This window comes from Dermacentor andersoni, chromosome 9 (genome assembly GCF_023375885.2).
Source record: "Dermacentor andersoni chromosome 9, qqDerAnde1_hic_scaffold, whole genome shotgun sequence".
Classification (NCBI taxonomy): Eukaryota; Metazoa; Arthropoda; class Arachnida; order Ixodida; family Ixodidae; genus Dermacentor; species Dermacentor andersoni.
The window spans coordinates 44,376,936-44,402,308 of NC_092822.1; the positions used below are offsets into that span (position 1 = coordinate 44,376,936).

A 25,373-nucleotide genomic window follows, 5' to 3' on the forward strand; every position below is an offset into this window, starting at 1 on the left:
GCAAATGATTTAATTTAATTTAAAGGTGTTGTCCCTGCACTTGTCTGTTGCACAAATTGGCCCCCCGACAACACACCTGCTGTGAGCATGGGAAAACCATACTTCTGCATTTTGGAGAAAACCTGGTGAGCAAGACTTTCTATCTAAATAGAGGATCGCCATAAAACACAGTTCTGCTACTAAACTGAGAGCCTCACTGGTATTAAGTACAGCATAAGATTACTAATTCTTATTACTAAGATTACTATTACTAAGATTACTAAGGAAAATAGAACTTGATTCTATTCAACAATGTATTGATAAAAAATACATTTTCCAGAACTTCATATACTAGAACTGAGCTGTAATCGGTGTTTGCATACTACGGTAATTTGGTGTTTCCTTTATAAAGAGTAGACCATACTGCACACCTTTATTATCAAGTACCCAAGCTACCAATAACTTGCAACTCTTTTTGTTATGAAATGCTAGGTGACCACAAGAATGTACAGCACCGTGTTTTCTTGAGCCAAGATTTGCAAGCATTAAACTCTGTGATAAAGTTTCTGATATTCGATATTTGGCTTTCTTCTGGATTAGATTTGACGAATATTCAATTCAAAATCTACTATATTCGGCATTCACCCCCTACCCCGCTACTTCCTGCACAGAGCTTCAGAACTTCTAATGCATAAAATGTTTTCAGACAGAGCCTGATGGAGGGGCCTCTTAAGAACAGCAGATCCTATGGGTCCTTTCATTGCAGTTCTCCATGCACCTGAAGGCGATACCGCAAAACTTTCCACCTTACACAACTTTAACAGTTTCCCCAGGCATTTCAGCATGGGTTAAGCCGTAAATCAACAGGAGTAGACATGAAGAATCCTTGTGCAAGCATACTATCTTTGACGTAACGCATATTGCCATTGCTGCATAGCTTGGTTCCGCATCTGTTGTAGGCATTGTTATTGTAGTCAATGTGATCCCAAAGGGGACACCAGGTGGCTACGAGTTAATGGCACCTAAAGAGATTTTAGTGCAAGAAAACGTGTTCGTCTTGTATATTATGAGGCAAAGCTACATTGAACTATAAGAGCACGCTGACTGCATGACATGCAACTGTCGAGCACTTCAAAAATTTAAAGTGCCATCTCTGAACCCCTAGTGTTTTTGCAGCTAGGCTGCAAAACACTAGGGGTTCATGTTGGCAACAAAAAAATTTTTTTGTACAACAATCTTGCCAGATGAAATGTATGCCAATCTACCTAAAACATGTACCACGAGGTGTGCACATCACAATGTTATGGCAAATATACCTCCCGGCAATAAAGTATTTAGGGAGCTCCGAGACTCGCATATATTTTTTTGGGGGTTTTCGAGGCCGAGCAGCTCTACCCGATGGAAAAAAACTTTTAACTAAATATTGTCATGCATTTCCTCAAAAATGGACGAGCGCTTTCCAAGGTCGGTGAAGGTAAGATTATCTTGTTCAGACAATAATCTGTAGACAGAAGAAACTTCTATGCAAAATTTAAATTCTTAATTTGTTTATTATAGACACGGAGCAGCGCAATACGACAGGGACCAAGAAAGACGCATACACAGCATTGCGCTACTCCATGTCTTTTATGGATGCAAACCAACTAGCACGGCAACATGTCCTAGCAAATTTAACTTGTTTGCTTCATTTCATCTGACCTCACCGATGCTTAAGACAACAAAAAATGTGTTAAAAGGAAACGTATGACTGACATTTAATTTGCACATAAAGAGGACAGATATGAAGTGACAGACTGGGAAACTTGAGAGGCTCTGGAGGAAGGCCACAATGTGCAAGAGCTGTCAGAAACATGCTTTGAGTAAAGTGATCACCCTGCAAATGTATGGAAAACTTGACTCTCGTCTTGCAGCGAAGGCATGGCACTTCCCCGGAATGCCTCATGGTCATGCACATTCAGAGTCGTAGCAGTATTGTGAGGTGTGAAGACAGAACTATGTTTTTGTGCTTGTTAGTCAAAACATAACACAAGCAGGCAATGTAAAAAATAACATAAATCCATTTATTTATGCTGGAACATGCCATCGGGTAAACAGGCTGCCTCAAAGATCCGTCATGAACTTCTTACGGAGAAAGAAAAGAGCTTCAATTTGTCACATAGAAGTGTAAAGCAGACTTTCCACATCTTAAATCTGGACTTGTTGGAATGATAATAATAAAGAGATCAACAAAAGTAATGTAGCAAGTGGTAGTGGCCTGACTGAAAAGAATTGTTCATTATCGACCAATTCTTTCGGCTAGAATTATGTTTTTATGGACGATCTTGATTCACACATACATAATTTATCGTTGTGTTTGTCTCCAGGCACACATTGCATCATTCCAAACATACAGTACACTTCACATGTAAGCTCTCAGGTTACTCTGACATTGCACTGTGTTCCAAAAGCAGCATTAATTAACCGAATAAGAATTAAGAAAGAAACACTGCAGACATAAGTTATTCATGAGCCGAACTTGCTGTACCTTTAGAATGAGTGGTTTTGTTGACCTTCAGCACGCAGAAGTCTCAAACAAGCAGGTTGCTTAACATGATGCGAGCTGTTTTGAAGTTCTAACAGTTTATTTTGCATAGGTCACGAAGTAAAATTTTTTGGGTCTTGTTTCATCTATGAGTTGCTGACGAGTTGATTCATGAATTGAACAACTAACAGTACACTGGCCACAAAACAGGCTGAACTGAAGCATGAACTTGCAGAATGAATAAATGAATATGCACTGCCTACTTGGTCCCAAAATAAAAATTCAACTTTCACGCTATTCTATATATATTTTTTTCATAGCTGCACAAAAATTGAGATTCAGGGCAATTTGCAGCAGGCAAAATTTCTTAATGACATTTATTTGAAGGGTACCAATAACTTTCCATCAAGCTCTACTATCAATGTGCAAGTGGTTACAACAATAGACTCGGGGGTCACCTTTTACACTTTATCCCCTGTAAAGTAAAATCTAGTACTAGGATAACAGGATATATTTAACAGCTGCGAAATGTAGCAGCTCTTCTAGTCTGGAAGCACAAACATTGATTAGTAAATATAGATCCATGCTTCAGGTTCTTCTAGGGTAGATTATTAGGTAACGTACATAACAGGAGCATTAATTTCAAAACAACCACAGTTCAGTGATTCTTCTGGTACTCTGCAACTACTAGACAGAAACACTCGTTAATTCATCCAAGCTTAGCGATTCATCAATACACCTTTCTCATCTACAATGTTGTGCCTTTTCCAGCATAAGCATAAAAGAAAATAATATTTTGAGCTCAATGCCACATGCATTTCATTGCATCGCCAAAATGTCTCCTAAGTCACTCCAACAGAAACACTGAGTAACGGGACCTCTCATAGTTTTCATGCAACACATACATGCATAGTGCTATCACTAGAAACTAAGTAAACGTGTAAGTATAAAAACATACAAAAATAATAAAGTCTTAAAACCGAAGTCAAACAAGAGGATAAGTGAATAACTTAGTACTATAAGCAATGTTACTTAGAGCTGTTAAAAAATCACCAAACAGATTCCAACCATCTCAAAGTCAGCTAGCACATCTTCCGAGTACACAGGTCAGTCTAAAAAGGCATTAACAACAGCAAGATAGCCCTCTGTACAACAGAAAAAGAAGATAATAGGCATTTCTCTACAGGAAGTCCCACTGGTAATGTGTGGCCTGAAGAAGACAGGCCGTATTAGCTCTGTTAGTTTACACAACAAGCACAGAGGATTAATAATTTCCTAGTTCTCCTCGCACCTCTTAAATGCTGTTGCATTCAAAGCAGTCCTCCCATGTTTGCGTAGGTGTAATGCGCACACCAAGGCTCTTTTGAGACAATGTCCATCTGGCACCACCATCAATTCAATGTCTCCTCCCAGACAGCAGGCCAGTGGTCTCTGGCGTTAGAAGACCTAGGAATTCTTAAATAAAAAGGAAAAAAAAATTTCAGAGATAGAATGTTGGTCAGAAAGCCATTTTGTGATTCGTCAAGCAAACAATGCCTCAAAATTATACCAACAGTGCAGATGACAAGGCCAATTGAAGCACACTACATGGCCTGCCCTGTCTACACTGTTTGCGTATCAACTCAAACTAACAGTATCATCACACACTTGTTCAGTGTACAGTTGACTTCTGTTAATTTGGCAATAGTTAACACAGCCCACCTTTAATTCAACTGTGGTTGAAACTCCCAGATGGCATCCATGTCTTTCAACCATGTCCATATGACCAATGCATATCATTTTTGGCACGTTCACTTTGATAACTCATAAGTCTGACATAAGCATGGGAAGCTTAATCCAAAGTCAATAACCAGTGTTTTTTATATCCTAGGGCGAGTCTTCCGCTGTGAGTAGTTGAGGAAAACAATAATACTCCTATACTAACTTTCACCAACCTTTTTTTTTTTTTTTTTTGAATAACTGACTCATGATAGCCAAATGTAAAGGTGAACAAGACCTAATTGTCCATGATGTAGAATGATGTTTGAGCTTTTCAGGGCCAGTTACAACTTCTGAACAACGCAGACAAATAAGTACGGTCCTGTGAAGGTCGAGTTCACAGATGATGTCTGTATTTTGCACCCAGTATGTCAAAAGGGAGGGTGACAGTCATATCAGAAAGAAATAGCCATAAGGTAACATATTTTCTTATTAGAGCCAGGTCAGGTACGGTTACAGATTTCAATGTGTTTAGTTAAAGTATAACTGTGACGCTTTAGGTGCCAAAACCATGATCTGATTATGAGGCATGCTGTAGCGGGGGAGTTCGGATATATTGTGACTGCCTGGCGTTTTCTAATCTGCGCTTGAATATAAGTATACAAGCGTTTTCGCATTTGTTTTTGATGAGTTTTGCATCAAAATGCGGCCGCCGTAGCTGGAAATGAACCTGCGACCTTAATCTCGATATCACAATTTCATAGCCACTAAGCTAATGGCAAGTTAATACTTACCCCCTTAAAGTTTTTACAAATATTCGGACAAACAAAAATGTGTGCACTGTTACTTTTACTTTCTAATCAAAATTTCAAGAATATTCTGATATTTTTAATTCCATACTATAAACAGAAGACCGCAATTTACAGTTTTGATATGCAATGCTTAATGAAGGTAGCCTTTCATAGCAGCAAGTAGGGGAATTCCTTAGTTCAAGGATTATTGGTGTTGTAAAAACTTGCAAAACTGATTAATCAATTGCCACCTTTTCTGGAGGGTACCAACTCCGTCATTTAAGTTCGGGTAGGGGTCTTGTGGTGTGGGACTTTTGACATATTTATGACAATTACTTATTAAGGAAGATGGAGACGCAATATTAATAAGGGCATTGCTCACCTTGATTAATGAGTCCGCAATTGAAGTTCTTGAAGACGTGAAGCAATTCAATGTGGAGATAGACTCTCATGAGAATGCAGAAGCCACCTAAAAGAAGCAAAGTTGCACCAAGCATATAAACTAGGGGCACACAAATACCAAATTTTCAATTTAAAAACAAATTCAAATAAAAAAAATGAAGTGCAAATCTAACATTTTTTGAATACAGATACTATGGGTTTTGCAAAATGCAATTTTCTTTCACCAATCAGAGGTGCGAAAAAAAACAAAAACAGTTTATTGCACAGCAAATAATCTACAGGAAAATCAAGTACAACACTTCTAGTTGACAGCATCACACCTGCAGTTATTTCATGTTGTCAACGGCAAGACATTGCCCTCTGCGTTTGTGCTTGGAGGCCATTCCAATCTCTGATGCTCGTTGTTCTGCCGGACCCATGTACCACCGTAATTTCACGATGAAAAGTGGAAACGCTATGTGTTAACCGATAAGTGTGCAATAGGCTTGTGCGGTTTATGCGGATACAAAATGCATTATGTTCAGTGGACGCTGAGTCAGGGATTTGACTTTGCTACTTTTAAAACAAAACTACTGTTTAAGCGGGTATGGTTTAACAAGGTTCTACTGTACTATGACAAGCACTTCTGCCGTGTTCCAACTAACAGCTGCATTCAATGTTTTACGTACCAGCCACTTAAATAATTTCGTACCACGAGGAGGAACAAAGTGTTCACAAAAAAAGTCTCATAAGCAAGAAATCGATCTCCCACAGTCATCCCAAGTAAACACATTGACCAACAACAGCCCTGTCATACTGCATGCCAGCACATATTCTGTGGAACGCACACATGCAAAATGCATCTGCAATTGTGCTTCCCTCGCTATGCACAGAAAATTTTATGTGAAGTGAATATGCAAATGAAAAAAAGCTCACCCGCAACAACATGCACAACGGGTATGTCGGCGATCTGAATGGTTTTGTTCGGAAACCTGGCACTGATCTGAAATGGCAGGATGAGAAACCTTGCACACATTACAGCATACCACATCAACTTGCGCCTCGGTTCCGAATGCTGCAGTAAAAATAGGATTTATAAAGCAGATCTGCTCACACCAGTGCATAGAGTCATACCCAGCTAATGAGTGTTTTATCACCCAATCCTGTGCAATATTATCCAATATTAAGCAAAAGCTAGCCAATCCTATACAATCAAGTGGGAAGGTGAAGCCACAGTGCTCCACCAGATCATGATATAGAACCACTATTAGTGACTATACCACAGCCTCCTAAACATTATGCTTGACTAGCCATGCTGCCTGAAAGTTATGCACACATCCAACAACACAACAGCGCTAAAGGAAACAGTCATTGTTAATACTTGATAGCACTGAAAAACAAAGCAACAGTCACTGTAAACACCTGCTTGGTGTTTCAAATGCCCAAACAGCACTTAGTGAGTCACTAGACATTCTCTAGTCATGCAGTCTTCAAAACACATGTACTTGATTACTAATTTGTTCACAAAGACTACACAGTGCAGTATTTATATCAAGCACAAATTAAATATTGATGGAAAGAAAGAGCTATTTAGACATTTAACATTAAATATTTACATCATTCTCTCCCTCAAAGATTACCAATTACATAATTACCCACAGCAAATAACAAGCCAAGCAAAACCTTTCAGGTGTGATGGGGTCAAATATATTGTTGAGGTTCTACTCTTTGCTTTATTATGTTTATTACTGTGGAATACACATAACCGAACAACACTTTCCTCAGTGGGATTAGCAACTAACAGTCCCCCTGCCAACAGTGAGCCCACGTATTTAAGCTTCACTTGAATAAACTAAACCTAAATCATTAACGACATCACTAACCACTACAGGATGCAATGATGCACTTATCCACCACCCCATCCACAACTCACCAGATTGCAAGCTGTCCAGTGGCGACAACTGCAAACCAAATCCTACAAGAGCCCGGTACTAATGCACGCTATATATCCAGACATATACACAACAGATGGATGCAACGTGTGTACCACCAGAGCGAGCTAGAACACGTGCTATGGGAATGCCAGGAACTAATACAGGACAATGTTAGCGAAGCCTCCATCGACAGCCTCCGCGCGCGATGGCAGGCCGCGCTGCTCAGCTCGAACCTGGAAGGCCAACTCTGGGCAGTCCAGCGGGCCAAGGAAGCCGCCGAGAGGCAAGAACTCTTGGTTGTAACCTCGGCGGGTGCCCCAGCCCACTAACTCGCCGGACGCGTATCGTTCTGATTCGAAATAAAGTTTTCTCACTCACTCACTCACCTAAACTAGTAGCCTTCATGATGCCCCTTAAAGTATGTTCAAGTAAAACTCTACGCTATTACATCTGGAATGTTATCACTCACCTCTAAAACAAGAAACAGTGGCGCTATCATGCTGAGTGCAACATATGTGTACACCATGATTGGACGTTCTTTTCTCACCTGTAACAGAGATGTCAAAGAAGCATGAAATCGAATTCTGGGGTTTCACACCCCAAAGCAACACACAAGCTGTGAGAGGCGCCGAAGTGTTGGACTGATTTCGACCATCTGGGCTTCTTTATTGTGCACCCTTCCACATCAAAAGGAACAACAATGCTGCTTGTGACAACCGTGCAGAGAAACTACAGTGGACTCTCTTTAAACGGAACCTCAAGGGACTAGGGAAATAGGTTCCATATATCAGGAGTTCCATTTACTAAGAGAAAAAGCTGAATACAAAACCAACCAACCATGAGGATGGTGTTCCGTTTAAGAAATTCTATTTAAGCGATTTCCGTTTATCGAGATTACATCGTATCAAATTGTTCTCTTACTGTGTGCGCAGGACAGAGCACTTTTCTACAATATCTGAAATTTGTAACCACTATATTTTGCATTTTGTAGACACTTTCCAGCCTTGCTATTTGCCAATATTTGTAATTCTATTTTAAAGACACCTTTGTATTTTGTCCGCACTTTTCAAACTTGATCGTGCACACTGTGAAATATATGGGGGTTATGCCTCCCAGTCTGACAAATAGATGCCTTTAACTACATCTCCCCCGAGACTGCTGTATGTATGTATACTGTGCATGTAACATTTAAAACATTAAAAAAAGATTATACGGATCCTACGCATCGTGGGAATCTATGTAAGCAAAGCTTTCTGTGCCATTTGCTTTGACTGACTATAATTAGTGGTGATATTGACAGAAAATGTTTAATTTCTTCAACATTTGGTCCAACACGAGAGTGATGAGTTGGTGTTAAACATTATTTTGCATGCACCACTGCTGTCAGTCTGCGTAGTCCACAGAACACACAGGGGCAGGCATTTGCTTGAGGTGTTGTTGTGCACCGCACTTTATAGCCTCTGAGAGGGCATATTCATTGCCTCACATGGTGCATTGCATCGTGGCAGAAGTATTAAACTTGAATTGGATTATGGGGCTGTACGTGCCAAAACCACAATCCAATTATGAGGCACGCTGTAGTGGCGGACTCCGGATTAATTTTGACACCGTGTCTTTAACGTGTCCCTAAATCTGAGTGCACAAGAGTTTTTTGTTTCACCCCAGTCGAAATGTGGCTTCTGTGGTCAGGATCAAACCCACGACCACGCTATGCCACAGCTGCAAAGCTACCGCCGCGAGCATGGAAGCGTTGCTTTGACGTGTGGCCGCTTCCATAGTGTTACCTAGACCCTACGGTGCGCTTTAATGTGGCTATGTTTCTGCACACCCTGCGCAAGTTGTCTGCTTGACATATTTGCATGGCGTTTATTTTTCAGAAAAAAAAAATTAACTGGCTATCACGATACTCTCTAATGCGAAATTGCCCTACTTGCATTTTCATTTCGCAATATATTGGCTGGTGCAGATAATCTGTCGCGTGTGGCACGTTGCAAACTATGCGAAATGTGGCATGACTGCCTCGCTAATCGGGAAAGATCGGAGAGGCAACATGTGGGTAGTGTGTGGGTGCAATTCACAGCAGCCGCCGCAGACCGATCTCCCAGACGAGGCACGCTACTCTGGCGCCATCTCGTAGCCATCGTCGCAGCACTACACTTTTCTTCTCACGTTTTCACCATGCCTTCCCACTACGCTGTGTGCCAGACAGCAGCAGCAGCAGCAGTGGGAAAGTCAAAGGAAGAGGCAAAGAAAGCTTTGCTTTAAAACATGCTTTTTGTCACTGTCCTTGCTACAGTACATACAGGCAGTCGCTCGCGACCACGTTGGCCTGTCTTGACAACTGCCCACTTTTGGAGCAGACAATCCTGGAATGCCAGTTTATACGGTCGTCACACCAGAAGATGGTCAACGCATTACTGAAGTTTTTTCGTTCTTGTGGCTTATTAGAGAGACTTTGATCCTATTAGAGGCATACTAGAGGCGTTCTCCAACCCCTCTATTCCTTTTTTAAGTGTTTGCTTTCTTTTCTTTGCTGTTTTTTCATCTTTCTTTCCTTCTTCACTTTGTCCCTAGTGTAGGGTAGCAAACCAGAAGCTTCTCTTTCACTTAGACTCCATGCTTTTCCTATCTCATTTCTCTATCGGTCTCTAAAGCACATGTACACTTCTTGCATTGCACTCCCACTGAAATGCCACCACAGTGGTCAAAAATTGCCCCCTCAACCTTGTGCAAACTTCAGAAGCGGAATGCTAGAACCACTGAGCCATTGTGCCACATGGTTAAAACAATGCACACCATGTCAACCAATGTTTTTACATCTCAAAAGCAGCAAAAAGAATGATAAACAAATGCAAAGTGGGAGAAATCTGACACATCTGATGACACAACATGCAGCTACTGTAACATGGCAGAGCAAAGTGGCAGCTCATGAGTGCTACAGCCTCAAGCATTCATATTTTTTATCAATTTCCTAGACAAGACAAATCTTTCTTATTGCATGGTAATTGTCTGAACAAACAATGAATGAATGAATGAATGCATACATACAAAACTGGTTCCTTGTGGGCAGTCTGATGATGCATTATCAATTTACTATTAAGTTACTGAGAAACTATCTAACTTGCAATCCAGCAGCACAACACTGATGCAGTCGACAAAAGAAAGCAACAAATAATGATAACCAAATCAAACGACTAAAACAGCATTCTCTTTAGCAGGATCATGAACTGTAGAGATGATATCTTGCTTCTGTGCAAATAAAAGATCTTGACATATGTATAGACTTTTTTTTTTCGTCAGCTCAACTACATATTTTCATAATGATGCACTTGTGCTTCCGAACGCTGGCTTTAGTAGAACTGATCACGCGGGCTTCAAGGAGCGATGACGACAACGACAACCACAGCAAACTATGACAACAGCGCGAAAAATTTTGTCCGAAAGGAAAAAAGATGTAGAGGATTCAGTAAAGCATCACAAGAACACTTACCCCCATTGACCCAATCCACCACAGGGCGAGACTGTACGCAAGAATGATCGCCAGAGTCGTGAACTGCCACAAGGTGCTATTAACACCGGCATTCAGCACCAGGATCCCAAATATTGCCTGCGTAAAATGACAATCAAACATAGAATTTCATGCTCAGCAGCATAACACCGTAGCCATTAAGCTGTTGTGGTGCCTTAAATGAAAGAGGATAACCTTAAGTATACAGTTATTCAGAGTTCAGCCATTCCTTGCGTGGAATGCACAGACATGCACATCTTAGAATGTGAAAAATACTATTGTCGAAGCCAAAAAAATTTTTTTCAGTATTGTGAAGAATACTACAATAGTGTTTTGTTGCTCAAGATGTTGACTGTTTATTCAGGAATTCACACACTGTTTTGTAGAGACAGCGTGTACAGGCACCATGCCCTACATTTGCAGCTAGAACAATCTGTGCCGCAAACAGAAATATTTAAAGTTTATTCATAAAATATTCATAGAAACGTTCTTTTTTAAGCTTCTACTTCCAACACAGCGAAGTGTCTTTGGCTTCCACTCCTCTGTAGCACAGTTACAGCATATTTAATTAACAATCGTAACCATTGCCGTGCCGAGGCAGCCGGAATTTTGGCTACCGTTATGCTGTGGTAGTGGTGGTGTTGCTAGGCTTGGACAATTGTGAGAGCCTGAAAAATCTGGCTCTGCAAATTTGGTCGGTGGGAAATATAGATTCGTGTTCTTTTCAAACCAGTTTTGTCTTGAAAGCACATAGTGAAAATGAAAGTTACTGGTGTCATTACAATCATAAACAAGCTAGAAGAATTGAGCATTCTATGATGAAATCGTAAATGTTGGCAGATATCAATGCGGCGACTTACATATGACATGAACTCCAGCTTCAGCATGGCAAGAAACTTGCAGAACGATCTGTACATCTCTGGAGAAAAGAAAAAAAATACACTCAAGCATTGCCTCACATTCAAGGAGTGACATACGAAGCAAGACAGTACCACTGGGATTTTATTCAAATACAGTTTGGGCATATTCAGAGGTGACAGAAGTCGTTAAAAATTTTCGTGCAGATTCAACATATCTGTACATGCTGAAATGTACATGAAGCCGTTAATTGTTCTGTACAGTCGAACCCAGTTATAACAATATTCAGGTGCCACGAAAATTTCATTGTTATAACCAGTGTGCATGAAACAAAACAAAATAGGGGGATAGCAGAGCTGTTGCGAGAAAACTATAATGGCAGGGAGGTCAGTGCCCCTCCCCACCACCTTCCGCCATCTGGCTGCTGATTGTGTTGACTCGTTTAACTGTTTACCTCTGCTTCCTGCGCACTCCAATCCTATTTAAAAAGCCGCGACTGTCACCTTTTAATAATGACACTGCTATATATGCACAGAGGGGTCACGGCCAGCAAGCGACATGCGAGCTCTGTCGGAGACATTGCTGTGGTGGCCCCAAAAGGTTCTTTTTAAAATGTGAGAAGGTTGCCGCGGCAGCCTCTCAGCATGAGAAATCCAGAAGTAATGTTGGGGCAAGATCGTCACACGCATCTTGCCATGTACTTCTCACTAGCTTTCACCAGAAAACCCCATGTCTGTCAGCCTTGCTTGCTTTACGCGAGGCTTGCCAACATCCTTCTCCAAGGCATCCAGGTGCTCCACGTAGTGCAGTGGAAGGTCCTTCGTGAAAATGAAGCCCTGGAGGGACTGAATAATTTGCAGGGTCTCCTGCGAGGACAACGTTGACGCAGCCTGCCCTACTGTGTCATTGCTGCTATCGCCGCCATCACTGTCACCGTCACTATCCCATGCAAGCCCGTTTGCTACAATCACCTCATCGGGTTAGAAATTCTGATGTTTCTAATGCACATCCGCATGTAGAAATTCTTCACAATACTGCACTTTGTTTCCAAATATATAGCAGTGCGCTTTATTTTCACCAGCAACGTTGTGGATTGCTGATGATTAGCAGGTGGATCAGCCATGTTCCGTTTCAGTGGTGAGTCAGACGAGGTGGAGAAACCAAGTGGCCAGGAACGACTTCGATGCAACTAACACAGATGAGCACGAGTGACTTAATCTGTTGGCAGAACTGTGCAGAATGAGGGGCCAGAGCGCAAACTGGGAGTAGCACTGTCGGCGCAGTTGGCACAGTCCATTTGTGTTTCGGAGGGTGGCATGGCATAGAGCTATGGGCACAGCCGATGGATGTTCGAAGGGGTGGAAGGGTGACGGTAGAGAGGCGCATGAGGCTGGCAATGCGGAGAAGGATGGAAAATGGGTTTTATTCTATGAGCATGTGGCGGCCATCGAGGCAGCAGGCGAGGGTGCAGCGGCTCAAATTTCTCTTTTTCTTTTGAAGTATTTCACATTCTATTACCTTTCAGCATGAACACCCAGCAACCAGACTTCATCGTTATAACTGATAATGCGGCATGGAGGCACTGTACTAAGCTGGTTATTTCACCACAGAAAACATACAAAAGTTGACGGTGCAGCAGCTTCTCATTGTTATAACCAACATATTGTTAAAACCGGTATCATTATAAGTGGGTTCCAACTGTACAACCAACGGCAATGTGTAACATTGTGTTTAATTACATGGCATTCAACATGTAATACCATGCAATGTTTATAAACTACACTGTTCACAAGCTATGTCGAAATGCGACATCAAATCAGGCATATGCACAGTGTGAAGGCAGTTTCACATGCAGTGGGTGGAGAGAAAAAATTTGTTGCTGCCGTGCACATCCTGAGCGATTGTTGCAGGCAGCTTTCACATGCATCGGCGACAGCGCAGTTTCTATCAGAGCGACATCCAATCTGCTTTGAATGTATTCACACCCTCTACTGGTACAATAAAACAACACGGAAGCCATTAATAAATTTGAATGTTGCTACTTATGTAAACATAGAATATGCTGTGGGCTTTGTAGGCATTCTACATTTATGATTACTTAGTGCTCAATTGCAGAGAAGCCAACACAGCACAATGTAAAATAGACATCAGCAAGAAAGCCTCACTTCAAGGGCACTTATTTAGATCTTGACAAAAGCCTTATTTAGCTCTCAGCCCGCTAAAAATTGTGCTGATCACTGCGGCTTTACGACCAACTTTGCGGAACCCAGTCATAGAGAGCTGCGACGATCACGGCAGTCACAGAGCGACAGAAATCGCTGTGTCGCTGAGTGAAAACCGCACCATGTGAAACAGCCCTGAGATATCGACACGGTGATGTGAAGAGGACGAAGGCGGTGTGTGATGCTTGTCGAGAGAAAATTCGTGATGAGAGATGTGTACGCATGGATAAGTATGACACATATCTAAATACACATTCAAGACTTGCCCCTTATGTCACAATGGAACGTACTCATGGCACATAAAGAATGGTGCAAGAATAGGGTAGCCCAAAATAAGAAGTAACATAGCGCACAGTGGCGCGCCAGGTTACACGAGGCGAAAGCCGATACAGCCCTGTGGCTCGCCAAGCCCGAACCCGCAGCGGTCGGCACTCCTGTGAGATGCCAGGGCCCAATTTTGTACTGATGCCTTTCCTGATACTAATGCCACTCTGTGCTTTTCACGTTCATGAGTGGTCAAGAGGTCGAGGCCACTCACGAACGCGAAAAGTGCTGAAAGGAATTAGCACCACAAAGAGGCATCGCTACAAAATTGCGACTCAGGCCCCCCACAACTTGACCTCGAAATATCAGATGTGCTCAAATTCAAATCACACAAGTACATGCCAGCATATCCTAGATGAAAAAAGTGTAATCGCATTAAACTTATTTATGAACTTGCAATAGACTAAAGAGCTTTCTTCAGTGATGTGCAGAGTGCTCACCATAATTTTTCAGGCATTCAATGCAACAGCAATAGATGCAAGAGCACTGCAATGGCTGCCACACATTTCTTTCCTTTATCTCAGTCCTTGATGTATCTGCTTCATCAAATTTTCAGCTAAAATGAAATTGGGATACTACATAGCAGCGATGTTGTCTGCATTATTAATAAATCAAAACCAAACCATGGGTTTTCTCTAAGAGACACACAGGCTATATAGGGAACACCAGTGTGGAGTGGCCTCCTTTCAAACTTCCTAACGTTCTTGAATACAGAAAAAAATTGATGTACACAAGCTTTTTTTTAAAGCTCTGCTCTCATTGTAGTGGGGGGCAGAAATGTAATGGCGGCTGGGAATTGAGCACATGACCTTGGGCTCAGCACTGGTACGCCACAGTCACAGAGCCACTGTGGCGAATTTGTCTACTAAACAATAATAATGTTTATTAGACTATTAGAATACAGTACCGAGTATTACAGTGAATGATCCAGACCATAAAAGGCAATCTTACAGCAAAATTTGAGCAATAACAGAGAAATGCTAAGTGCCCTTTTTTTTATTCTTCTTTTTTTCCCCTTTTCTTTTATCTAAATGTGTGCAGGAAAATGCAGGTCTCTTTATGTTTGATGCACTATTGCCCTACGGGCTCTTGAGTAATCAGGAATTCTAACGGATGTACATTTTGAGTGTAATTTGAGTGTAGATTTAGCATGCACGTAATAAACCATGTATCTATGCTTGGTGTTCAAAGACTGGATATGTTATTGTGCAAGGCTACATTGTAGCTGAATCAAAGGTGCCTGCAGTAAAGACACAGAAATCAAGCCTGTTACTTTATTTATTTTTTTTTCGCACCTTCTGAACTGTCTTCTGCAGTGTGACAAACTCATTTCACATGCTTTCCAAAGGAGCCTTCCGCACTGCTCTAGCACAAATACAGCACACAGTGTACTGTTATTATACCAGAGTGAAAAAAAGAACAACAGGAAAAGGAAGGCCTCACCTATCATTCCTTCAGCGACTCCGACAAGCACAAATTCTGTCCAAGTCGGGTGAAACACAGCCTTGATGGCAAGGATTGCTGATATGCTTGTCAGCGTTGCGGACACTAGTGCTCGATACTGCAAAAAAAAAAAAAAATTTTTTAATGCGTCTGCCCCGCAGGTTGTCCGAAACACACTGCACAGGTAATCGCAGTCCCTTTTGGGTGCGAAGATTGCGCCAGTCTCATTTCAAGAAAAAGTGACACAGCCAAGGAGGTATTAACCAATAATAATTCTCGTCATCTTGCAGTGTAGTGTCTGTCAGACATTGTAAACAGATACAAACACGCTTTATGTAAAAACCACAGGTGGTAACACAGTACGATTATTACCGTTTCTCTTTTTATAGCACTAATTATATATTATGCATTTGTGCTCTCTTTCTTTTAGGGGAGGAGAGGGTTTGATAATGTGATATCACACTTGGACTGCTACTATTCACCTGTTAAAGAAATAAAATAATTTTTTTTTTCAATTGTATGACCTGTGTTTATCAGAGTGTCGAAGCATAATACCAGTATTAGTGTTCAGTCTTAGTGTTTCATTATTCATTAACAAACTTGTCAGCTACTAAGTACTGTATTCTAAAATATCTTGTTCTGCTACCATGTATTCATTAGATTAGCACAGATTTTTTTACCCACTTGTACACCCACACCCGTACTCCACTTAAACTACTCCAGATTGTATCCTTGATTTTTTTTTGCCTCTACTGTTTCGTGCAGGAAAATTTTTTGCTCTGCTAGCAAGAATTCCCTATGGAATCGGCAGTCTGTTTGAATAAATAAGCAAATAACTATCAGACATGTCAAAGCAAACAATGAGGCTTGCATGACTACGCTCAGCAAGATTTGTGGGATCGAAAGAAAATGCCAGTGCAGAAGACAGTACAGGCAGCTTGCCATCATCACGTACAGCGAATGAAATAACAGTAATGCAGCACGCAATAAGGTCAGTAATTAAATAACTGAATTCAGGGGTTTTATTTGGAACACTCACAACCAGATTATGAGGCACACTGTAGCGGGGGTGTCCGGATTAATTCTCACCACCTGAGGACCTTTAACGTGCATGCACCCAAAGAATGGCGCACGGGTGCTTCTGCATTTTACTACTCCCATCAAAATGCAACCGCTGTGATTTGATCCCCTGACGTCAGGCTTAGCAGCACAATGTCATAGCTGTTAAGCCACCGCAGTGGGTAATAAGATCAGTAAGTCCACGAGAAAAATAAAAGGCAACTGTACAAGGAGTAATAACAATTTTGACATGTACATACTTCATATGGTACATTTTATGGACGGTGCCAGTATATCATTAAGGATAGCATGGGCAACACTAAATAGCTGGCAAATACGGAAACTTCAAGCTTTGCCACAAGTGTGGGCAATAGTTGCGATAGGCATCACAATAAACAAAAATTATTACAAAGTGACGGGTGATAAGGCTGTCTGCTTACTTGCTGCAAGCAGCATAAAAGCAGTGTGGCCGACAACTTTGCGTGCTAGCAATATGCATTATTTTGCTTATTTTTATTACAGGTTTCTTAATTTCCAGAGTTGAATTCTGGCTAACATACGCCTCCCAATCGTAATTACAAGTTTCTACAGCAAATATCTCAATGAAAACTTTGGTTAAGATACACATATGCAAAGCGATTAGTACAAAGTAAGCATCCTGTGCGATAAGTTTGACATATTTAGGACATAATGTAAATGACAAAATGCAACAGAAGCTATTTTCACCCTGTAATGCGAGCACTATTTTTTTTATTAAATATTTCGAGATGTTTGACGTAATAGTTCTGCGGAAACCAGTAAGGTGAAGAGAAGTAATTAATTAAGGTAAAATGAGACATCCACCCCCAATTGCAGCAATTGCTACAATTGGGTGGATCTATCATTTTCCCTTAATTAATTTCAAGATGTTACAGAAACATGACTGGAGTTGCAATTTAAACTTGACATTAAGCTTGACAAAAAAAGTGGTGCACACAAAGGGCTTTCTTTTCTCATAATTTGAAATATTTTTTTTTAGCAATAAGATAAGATCCATTTACTGATGATGATTTGGTGTCTGGTGATGCAAGGGCCAGACATGCCAAAGAGTGCCAAGCCAGTTAAGATCGATTTACTACATTCTTAGCCAAGTCAGCTCTATCTTAAAAAATCAATTTATAGGCGAGTGCTCTGCTCACTCTATTGAGACAGGAGCCTTATCTAATAACTGCTGTTTGGACAACAAACAGCCCTTACCATAACAAGCAAAGGGTCCTAACAGCCTCCAGAGATAAATTTATGTCCAGTTCAGTTTTATGACCCCTGTGGTACTGCCTGCACAGTTGTATGTGCCAAGATAGTAAACTAAAAGCAATAGCACTGATGAAAATAACGATATTTAATATGTGTCACAAGCATTTTCAAACACTTCTGATTTGACCTGTGTTGCAAGTTTGAACAATATGTGCATAATGTTTTAGCAAAAAGAGTTTTAAGTTTAGCCAAAAAAAAAGCAGATGGCTGAGTTTCAGAGTCAGCATGTCGTCATACACTGAGTTCCCTGCTTTGTTTTTTGCGATGTTTACATTAGGCAAATTTTTTAGGTTGTTTGACAGGTGCTTTCCAATTATGGTAGATACAAAATAGTTGATGTTCTCATATATTATGTTCCTGAAAAGACTTCTCGCATGGAGTGTACAGACCTTACAGACCTCGCCGAAGAATTCATAATTCTTAAACCGTTCTGCGGCAGTATGCTTTTCAGTAATCTGATGAAGCAAGGAATATGTGAAACTGAATTTTCTACGAACAGAATGAATTGGTGCGCGAGGGGAATGCAGATTGCTGCACAGACGATAACACATTCAACACAGTGAGCAAAGATTCGTGATGGTCTTCATGGACAATCTACTTGGCGACCAATTTAGTCACAAATGGCACCTGCACGGGCGAAATTCCTTACCATAAGGAGCAGAGAGCTGCCGTCGTTTCCGCACACAAGGTACTCTGTGAAACTGTACACAAACGCCAGCACCATGCAGGCTATGTGCAGTGCTAACTCGTATTGGTGCTCCAAAAGGACTCCGGAGATGCCAAACCATGCTCCAAATACTGGCAATCAAGAAGAAAAACAAATTAGCAAACTCGAGCCATTCATCCGGCCCAGAACTCGACTACACCAACAGCGACCGCCCCCCAACTCTCTCCAAAAACCCCAAACTTTACACAACTACGGTGCTGTTGACGTAGGATGGACACTAGGGCTAGGCTAGCTGGTTCAACACTCTGAACACACATCCAGCACGCGTGCGAGTTTTAAGTCTTTCTTTAATCTGCACCCTTTGCACTGCTGTGCCATTCCTAATGCTAAATTTTATGCAAGCTTCTCCAATTGTACGAGGTAATGAAAACATGATTATGACAATAACAGCAGCCAGATTGTGATCAAATCAAATTACTGGGTTCAACACTCCAAAGCAACTCATGGGTTATGAGAGATGCCACAGAGGAGAAGTCTCCAAATTATTTTTGCCTCCTAGGATTCCTCAATGTGGACTTAATCCCAACTAGATGACAATTTTTGCATTAGGCTCTCATCAAAGTAAGGCCATGACGGCTGCAAATTAAACCTGTGACCCCGTGGCAGGTGAATGCCAAGAAGAAGCCAAGTATTGTGTTTAGCAGCAGAAAGCCGTGGCCTCATTGCATATGCACAAGTTATGAAAATATTTGCAGGCAGCAAGAGAAGGCTGAACAAAATTAGACATGTGCCCATACTAGGACCAACATCTATTTGGAAATACTTGACTTACACACACCAGGTAAATGCCCAAACAGCCAAATTTGCATCTTCAATTAGTGTACACATATTTGTGTGTCTTTTCAAATAAAAGTTGCTGTTTGCCTTGTCTGTCTCTTTCTGTCCTCTCTAGGCATTCTCGTAGAGATGCACTAACAAGCTCGCTTTACAGCCCTTCTGTAGGCACAAGTTCTTCCCTGCATTTGCGCTATCTTCTGGTGCATCAAATTTTTGGTTGTGCTAAAAAAAAAATAAGAAAGCCCAAATCACTGCTAAAGGAGAACAAATGTCCGGGGACGCTTGCCTTTACAATGTTTTCCTTTCGCGACTAAAGGTGCCTGGCCTAAACCTAACAATCAGCACCGCCTTCGCAATGTAGTTTGTGCATGCAACACAAGGGTATCAACTGACCCACGGCAAGGAGAACGATGACATCGAAGGCAAATGGGTTGTAGGGCTGCACCACAAGCTCACTGCTTTCAATCGTAGTGATGTTGATGGGAATGACGAGCGTTTCTTGCGCTGACTTGATGAGCAGCGGGACGCCCATGCCGAGTTGAACAAACACGTTGACGACATTGCAGAAGAGCAGCAGCAGCTCGTGCCAGGTGTACTTAAGGAACAGCACACTCTACAGTTGAAAGGGAAGGGCCGTATTAATGTAAACAAATGTGCCACATACTTTCTTTTACACACGCGGTGATTATAAAGTGTATCTTTATTTGCCTGCTGCCCCCCCTTTGCAAGTGGTGGCTGAAGCTGCCTTGCCATGTACACATATACAACTTGGGTCACTTGGAATTCGCCCGAATAGAGAATTCACGACACTCGGTATGTGCAAATGAGCATGTTCCACTGGGTGTGTGAATGTTCTTGACCAGAACAGGCATGTGCGGCAGGGTAGGTGCCTGAATAGACAAGCTGAACAAGAGGCAAGAAGTGAATGAGTCGGTAAAAAACGGGTGGAGAAGTAGGCAACAAAAGCAGCTGGGTGTGGAAGGAAAGTGAAAGGAACAAAATGGCGCCAGACAGTACATTGAATGAGGAGCACTGAGCTAACAGAAGTCAATAAGAAAGATAAGTGAAGTGAGGACATTTCAGTAAACACTAAAGTGAGTTTGGCTTATCACCGATCCACAGATGTGCATGTAATCTACCAATATTTTTTTTCAATCATAACAGTACCTTTATTAAAAATCACATGTGGCAGATAGAACCCTAATGACCGAGATAAACCACTTGAGGTGGCAGATGCTGAAGTAGCACTGACACATTTCTTGCCTCAATTAATCAAATGAAGGTCAAAGAAAATACAAAGGCAAGCATCAGAGCAGTCTAAATATTTGCCTAAAATACTTACGTCTTCAATCAGTTTCAGTTCTGGTATGCAGGAGATCGTGGCTTATGACGACTTTCTACATTGGTCCACTTTGTTTTTGCGATCGCAGCAGCTGCCTCCGAAAGTGCAAGTGATTCCTTATACATATAAGTCATTATCGGTAGTCGAACAAGAAGTGTCGCTGGAGCCAACATGGAGGATTTTTTACTCCAAGGCAACAACTGTTTTCCTTAGCAGCGTATTTACGTACCTGCAGCTCAATGTCTTCCACCCTCAATGGGAGAGGAGGAGGATAATTAGCTGGTGAGTGGTATGGGGTAACCAATGTCAAAAGAGAGAGAGAAGGTGGTAGAAGGGTGGAAATAAAAGGGCAGGGACAAAGGGAAGCTTGGAGATATGACGAAAACGGGGAACAATGGGCTTGGTTCTTTCCAGGTATGTGGCTAAGAACCGAAAACAAAAAAGAATTTATGCACATAGGTAGGATGGCCGCACCTATAGTCTGCATATACCTATGCATGCAAATTCACCATGCGTAAAACCTCCCTCTTCCTCTAAACTTCCGTTTTATTTGGACTTATACGTGTAAGATATTGCACATCAAGAACATCGTCCAAAGGCATAATGTAAGCACAGTTTTTTTTTAGCGCCTTGCCGGTTGTCAAACATCTGCAATGTGATCAGTAAGAAGGAGAAAATGAACTGTTCAAAGAATCCCGAGGTAGAATAAACCGAGTTCAAGAAAGACATAGTACACCAAATTCCTATCAGAGTTGCAAAAAGGTATACATGAGGCAAACGGGCCAGTGTTATAACGAAAGAGCATGAGAACATAACTTGAATGTGGAGAATCAGCCCAGTCGGCATGGGCCAACCATTGTATGAGGTGCTAATGCACGCTGCTTCTGAAGCAAACAATGTTTCTGAGAAAATCCCTCGATAAACTGAAGAGCAAAATACACCAGATACCAGAAACTTACTTTATCAGTCAGGCAGGAGAAAGTGTGTAAGCACAACTTCTGTTGCCATCCAGGATAAAGAGATTAACCTCCTGCAAGATAATGCTGGTGGAAGCGATGACGATGTACGTGCACACGTATAAAGCCACAGTTGATGTTTCCATAAAACCACATTTGGAAGTAGCACATCATCCTCTGTGTTCGTGTTATTCATGTGTCTTCGCGGTTCACTGCTTTTGTGCTAATTAATACCAGTCTCAGCAAGCCCCAATTGGTGCAAGTCAAGATTATGTCGCCTAAGACATATACCACATTGTGGGCGCAGGTCTCATACATACATAATGCGACTTCATTCTGAACAATATTATGACAATTTTATGAACAAGACAAATATGAATACACATATTTGCATACTAATGATATGATGATAATGAATGTCATGGTAAATGTGCTTAACATACACACCCGAGTCAACCTTCAGTCAACCCGCAATGTATATGTAACACCTAGGGGAAGTGCCTTTACTAGAATGTAGATGCACCTCAGCAGCAAAACAGTTCTCTGTACACCATTTTCTTGCATACTGCCACGCCCAGTGAAGAAAGACAACTGTATATGCATGAAAAGCATAAGATGCATTTGACGAATAAGCAAGCACACAGGTTTGCTTGCTTTTGGGTTCATTTTCAGGATGGCCTTGTTTGGCCTCGTTAATGCAACGAATACCAGACAAGGTAATTGCTCATCTTAATAGTTGCCCACTAACCGGCAAGGGCGTGCCCGCCCGCCTTCGTTACCTTAAGCAATACGTCTTCTAATCACCTGATATACACTATAGCTATTTACATATGCGCTGCACAAGAAAAAAAAAACGTAAAATAACCGTGACGTTTCATACAGCACCATTAAAGTTAAGTTTACTGTTAATTTTCCGCTGTTTTTACTGCAACTTTGCAGCTTTATTTCCACCACAAACGAACGCGCACTATAAAGCGCAACGCCTTAACAGCAAAACGGAAGCATATTCGTATACAAATTATGTAGTTAAAACATTGCCGTTAAACTATAGTTAGGCTTGCAGTATTTTATTATTCATTCCGTTCACCGCACAGCGCGAATCAACCAGGATGGCACGTAGGCATCAGCAGCGTACGCAACAATAATTTTCTAAACCACGTTAACAGCTCCCGGATAATACGCCGTTTTAAGCCCGTTCAAACTTTCGTGCGTCGGTCTCTTTTCGACACAAGCTCCACGAATTCCTTAGTCCCTACGACTTCGAAAAGCTAGGAAGGCTTAAGACGCACAGCATGTTTATAGCACGACGCCGGTTGCTCTATCAAGAGCGCGAACACATCAACAAGTGTCCAATCAAATCAGCTACTATCAATCGACGATGCTTAAGTTTTATCTCGGGTGGACCGATGTTTACTTACGCCGCGGTAGTGCCTTGTATAAGAGCCTGAATTGTCGTATGCTGGCAAGAAGTCTACGCGAGGCATTTCCGCCTCTTATCGCCATGCACATCACTACTGTCATCGGAGAACTCGCATGCGTGGTGTACGGCTAACGCTAGCGGGAAGCACGTGCTTTCTTGTTTTGTTCGTGTTTCGCACCTTCATATCGCTCTCAACGCTCCACGCCTTCTCTCATGATGATGATAGCTGTGTCAAAGCCAAAACATGGTGACCATGACGTCACGTTTTTTTTTTTTTTTTTGTGCTCGCAGTATGAAAAAAGCACGGCCTTCGAGATGCGGTTTTATTAATCCAAGAGAGCCGTCGCGACGCTTGTTTTCGGCGCCCGCTGTACATCAAAAGCACGGTCTTCGAGATTCCTTTCCATTAGTCCGAGAGAGCCGTCGCGAGGCGTGTGCGGTCTAGCGCCCACGGCACCGCGGTTGAAGCGGCGACAAGGTCTAAAAAAATTTAAATAATTGAAGGGTTTCGTGTACCAAGACCACACCTAGATCGTAGTATTGAGGTATGCGTTGCACCTGGGGACTGTGAGCGCTGAATGCCTGACATACGGGTGGCGACACCAACTTGAACTTCCCGCACCAATTCCTCGTGACATCACAGATTCTGGCGGCGATCGTTTAATCCTACACAAAACATAAAACACTGCACTCGGCAACGTGCAGCTCTACATAGCATGGACTTTTCTTGCACAGGTTTTAGGAGCCGAATGCGTGAAAATACAATGAAATTTATGACGCTTCTATTAGATGCGAAATCCAAGTCCATTCTTTACTTTGCAAGGAATATTTCTCTGCTGAGTAGACAATTTTGAACTAACAATCTCTAAATTGAATCATTACCTCTGTAATGTCCTCGTAGAAGAACCAGCCTGCCAGCCAGCCATGGCTGGCACATTACAGCAACAAAATGACCTTGCCCTCAGTACCAGAACACCATGGCCACTGTCATAATTACCAATGTGAGTAGACTACCATGTTTACTCAAACGTTCTTTTCTTCCAAAAATGTTAACCAATATGAGCTATCGACTTAAATTCATGACCAAGGAATCTTGACCTATATTTATGAACAAAGCTAGCAATGGTACTGCCGAGGAAAGCTGTGAAGAATCCAGCGAGGATGACTTTGCTGGCCGTTCGGATAGTTCGCACAAGGGTGCAGCTTGTGGCATTGCCTAGCAAAATTTAGTAGCTAAGCTCAGGGTACATAAAGGTGTGTCATGCTTCAAGTTTTTCGTTTTTCTAAAGAAATATGGGTCAACCTACACTCAAATTATTATTTTTTTGTTTCTCGGCAAGCTTGATACATAGGGGTTGACCAATCCCTCTTCTAACCCTTTGTCGGCCTTGGCCGACAAAGGGTTAGAAGAGGGATTGGCATGTGATGAGACAATTTTAGGAAAACTAAAATTGCCTAAGAGTATAATTTCAGTTCCAAAGAAACGCATGGTAATCTGATTTAAACAATCACATAAGTCATCGCAATAGGATGAGTTGTTTGATGGGGATCAATAGCACACAGATAGTACTATATCTTTTTAAAACTAATAGTTAGGCAACACCAAATTAGCTCTAAATTAGTATTAGTGGGCACAGAAAAACAATTATTACATTCTTTAATAGCGAGCAGGATGCCACCACCAATTCTACCCGTTCAGTCACTTCGGTAAACAACACAATCGTTCTCACACTCAAACAGTTCGGGGTTCATTATTTTGCTATTTAGTGATGTTTCTGTGAGTACAATAATGTCAGAACTACAGTCGTTAATAATGGCACATGATACGTCTTTTTTAGAAAAGAAACTCCGAATGTTAGTACAAAGAACTAAACATTCGCAATCTGTTGAGGCATGTCCCCTCGGATAGCCCTAGCTTGCGAGTAACGTGCGGCCAGAACAAAGAGTTCTGCCATGTGTGTGCTCCTTTCTGCGTATTTCATAAGTGGTGTCTTTAGCTTCATCGTATCCATAGCATTTCCCATTGAAGGTGAGTTTTTCATACCGGAGTTTGAAAAACATGGCTTTCGATTTGCCATATTCTATTAATTTTTTCCTTACATTACGCGTTGCTTGGCAGAAATTTTCGCTCATTGCTGTG

General features: G+C 41.6%; 1 protein-coding gene across 3 annotated transcripts; it reads right to left on the reverse strand.

Annotated features, from left to right (window-relative positions):
• Positions 1-2,018: 2,018 nt before the first annotated feature.
• On the reverse strand, positions 2,019-23,808 carry LOC126527772 (uncharacterized). 3 transcript variants are annotated; one of them, XM_055068923.2, is made up of 11 exons: positions 23,232-23,249; positions 21,817-21,887; positions 19,909-20,128; positions 18,661-18,809; positions 15,660-15,777; positions 11,673-11,731; positions 10,795-10,911; positions 7,774-7,851; positions 6,307-6,373; positions 5,372-5,458; positions 2,019-3,955 (listed from the first exon to the last, which is right to left on the reverse strand). In XM_055068923.2, exons 3-11 carry the CDS (start codon positions 20,045-20,047, stop codon positions 3,897-3,899), a joined length of 873 nt encoding a protein of 290 aa, XP_054924898.1. In that variant the 5' UTR covers positions 20,048-20,128; positions 21,817-21,887; positions 23,232-23,249; the 3' UTR covers positions 2,019-3,896. The 3 variants fall into 3 exon arrangements, with proteins under 3 accessions (XP_054924898.1, XP_050031598.1, XP_054924899.1); XM_050175641.3 differs by lacking the exon at positions 21,817-21,887 and having other exon boundaries at positions 23,232-23,808; XM_055068924.2 differs by lacking the exons at positions 21,817-21,887; positions 23,232-23,249 and adding an exon at positions 20,858-21,763.
• Positions 23,809-25,373: the final 1,565 nt, after the last annotated feature.

Coding starts and splice junctions, on each gene's coding strand:
- LOC126527772 (XM_050175641.3), bottom strand. CDS start 23,297: ATGCCTCGCGTAGACTTCTTGCCAGCATACGACAATTCAGGCTCTTAT. Junction 7,852..10,794: donor GGTGGATTGGGTCAATGGGG/GTAAGTGTTCTT, acceptor TCTCTGTTACAG/GTGAGAAAAGAACGTCCAAT. Junction 5,459..6,306: donor CGTTGTGCATGTTGTTGCGG/GTGAGCTTTTTT, acceptor TGCTTCTTTTAG/GTGGCTTCTGCATTCTCATG.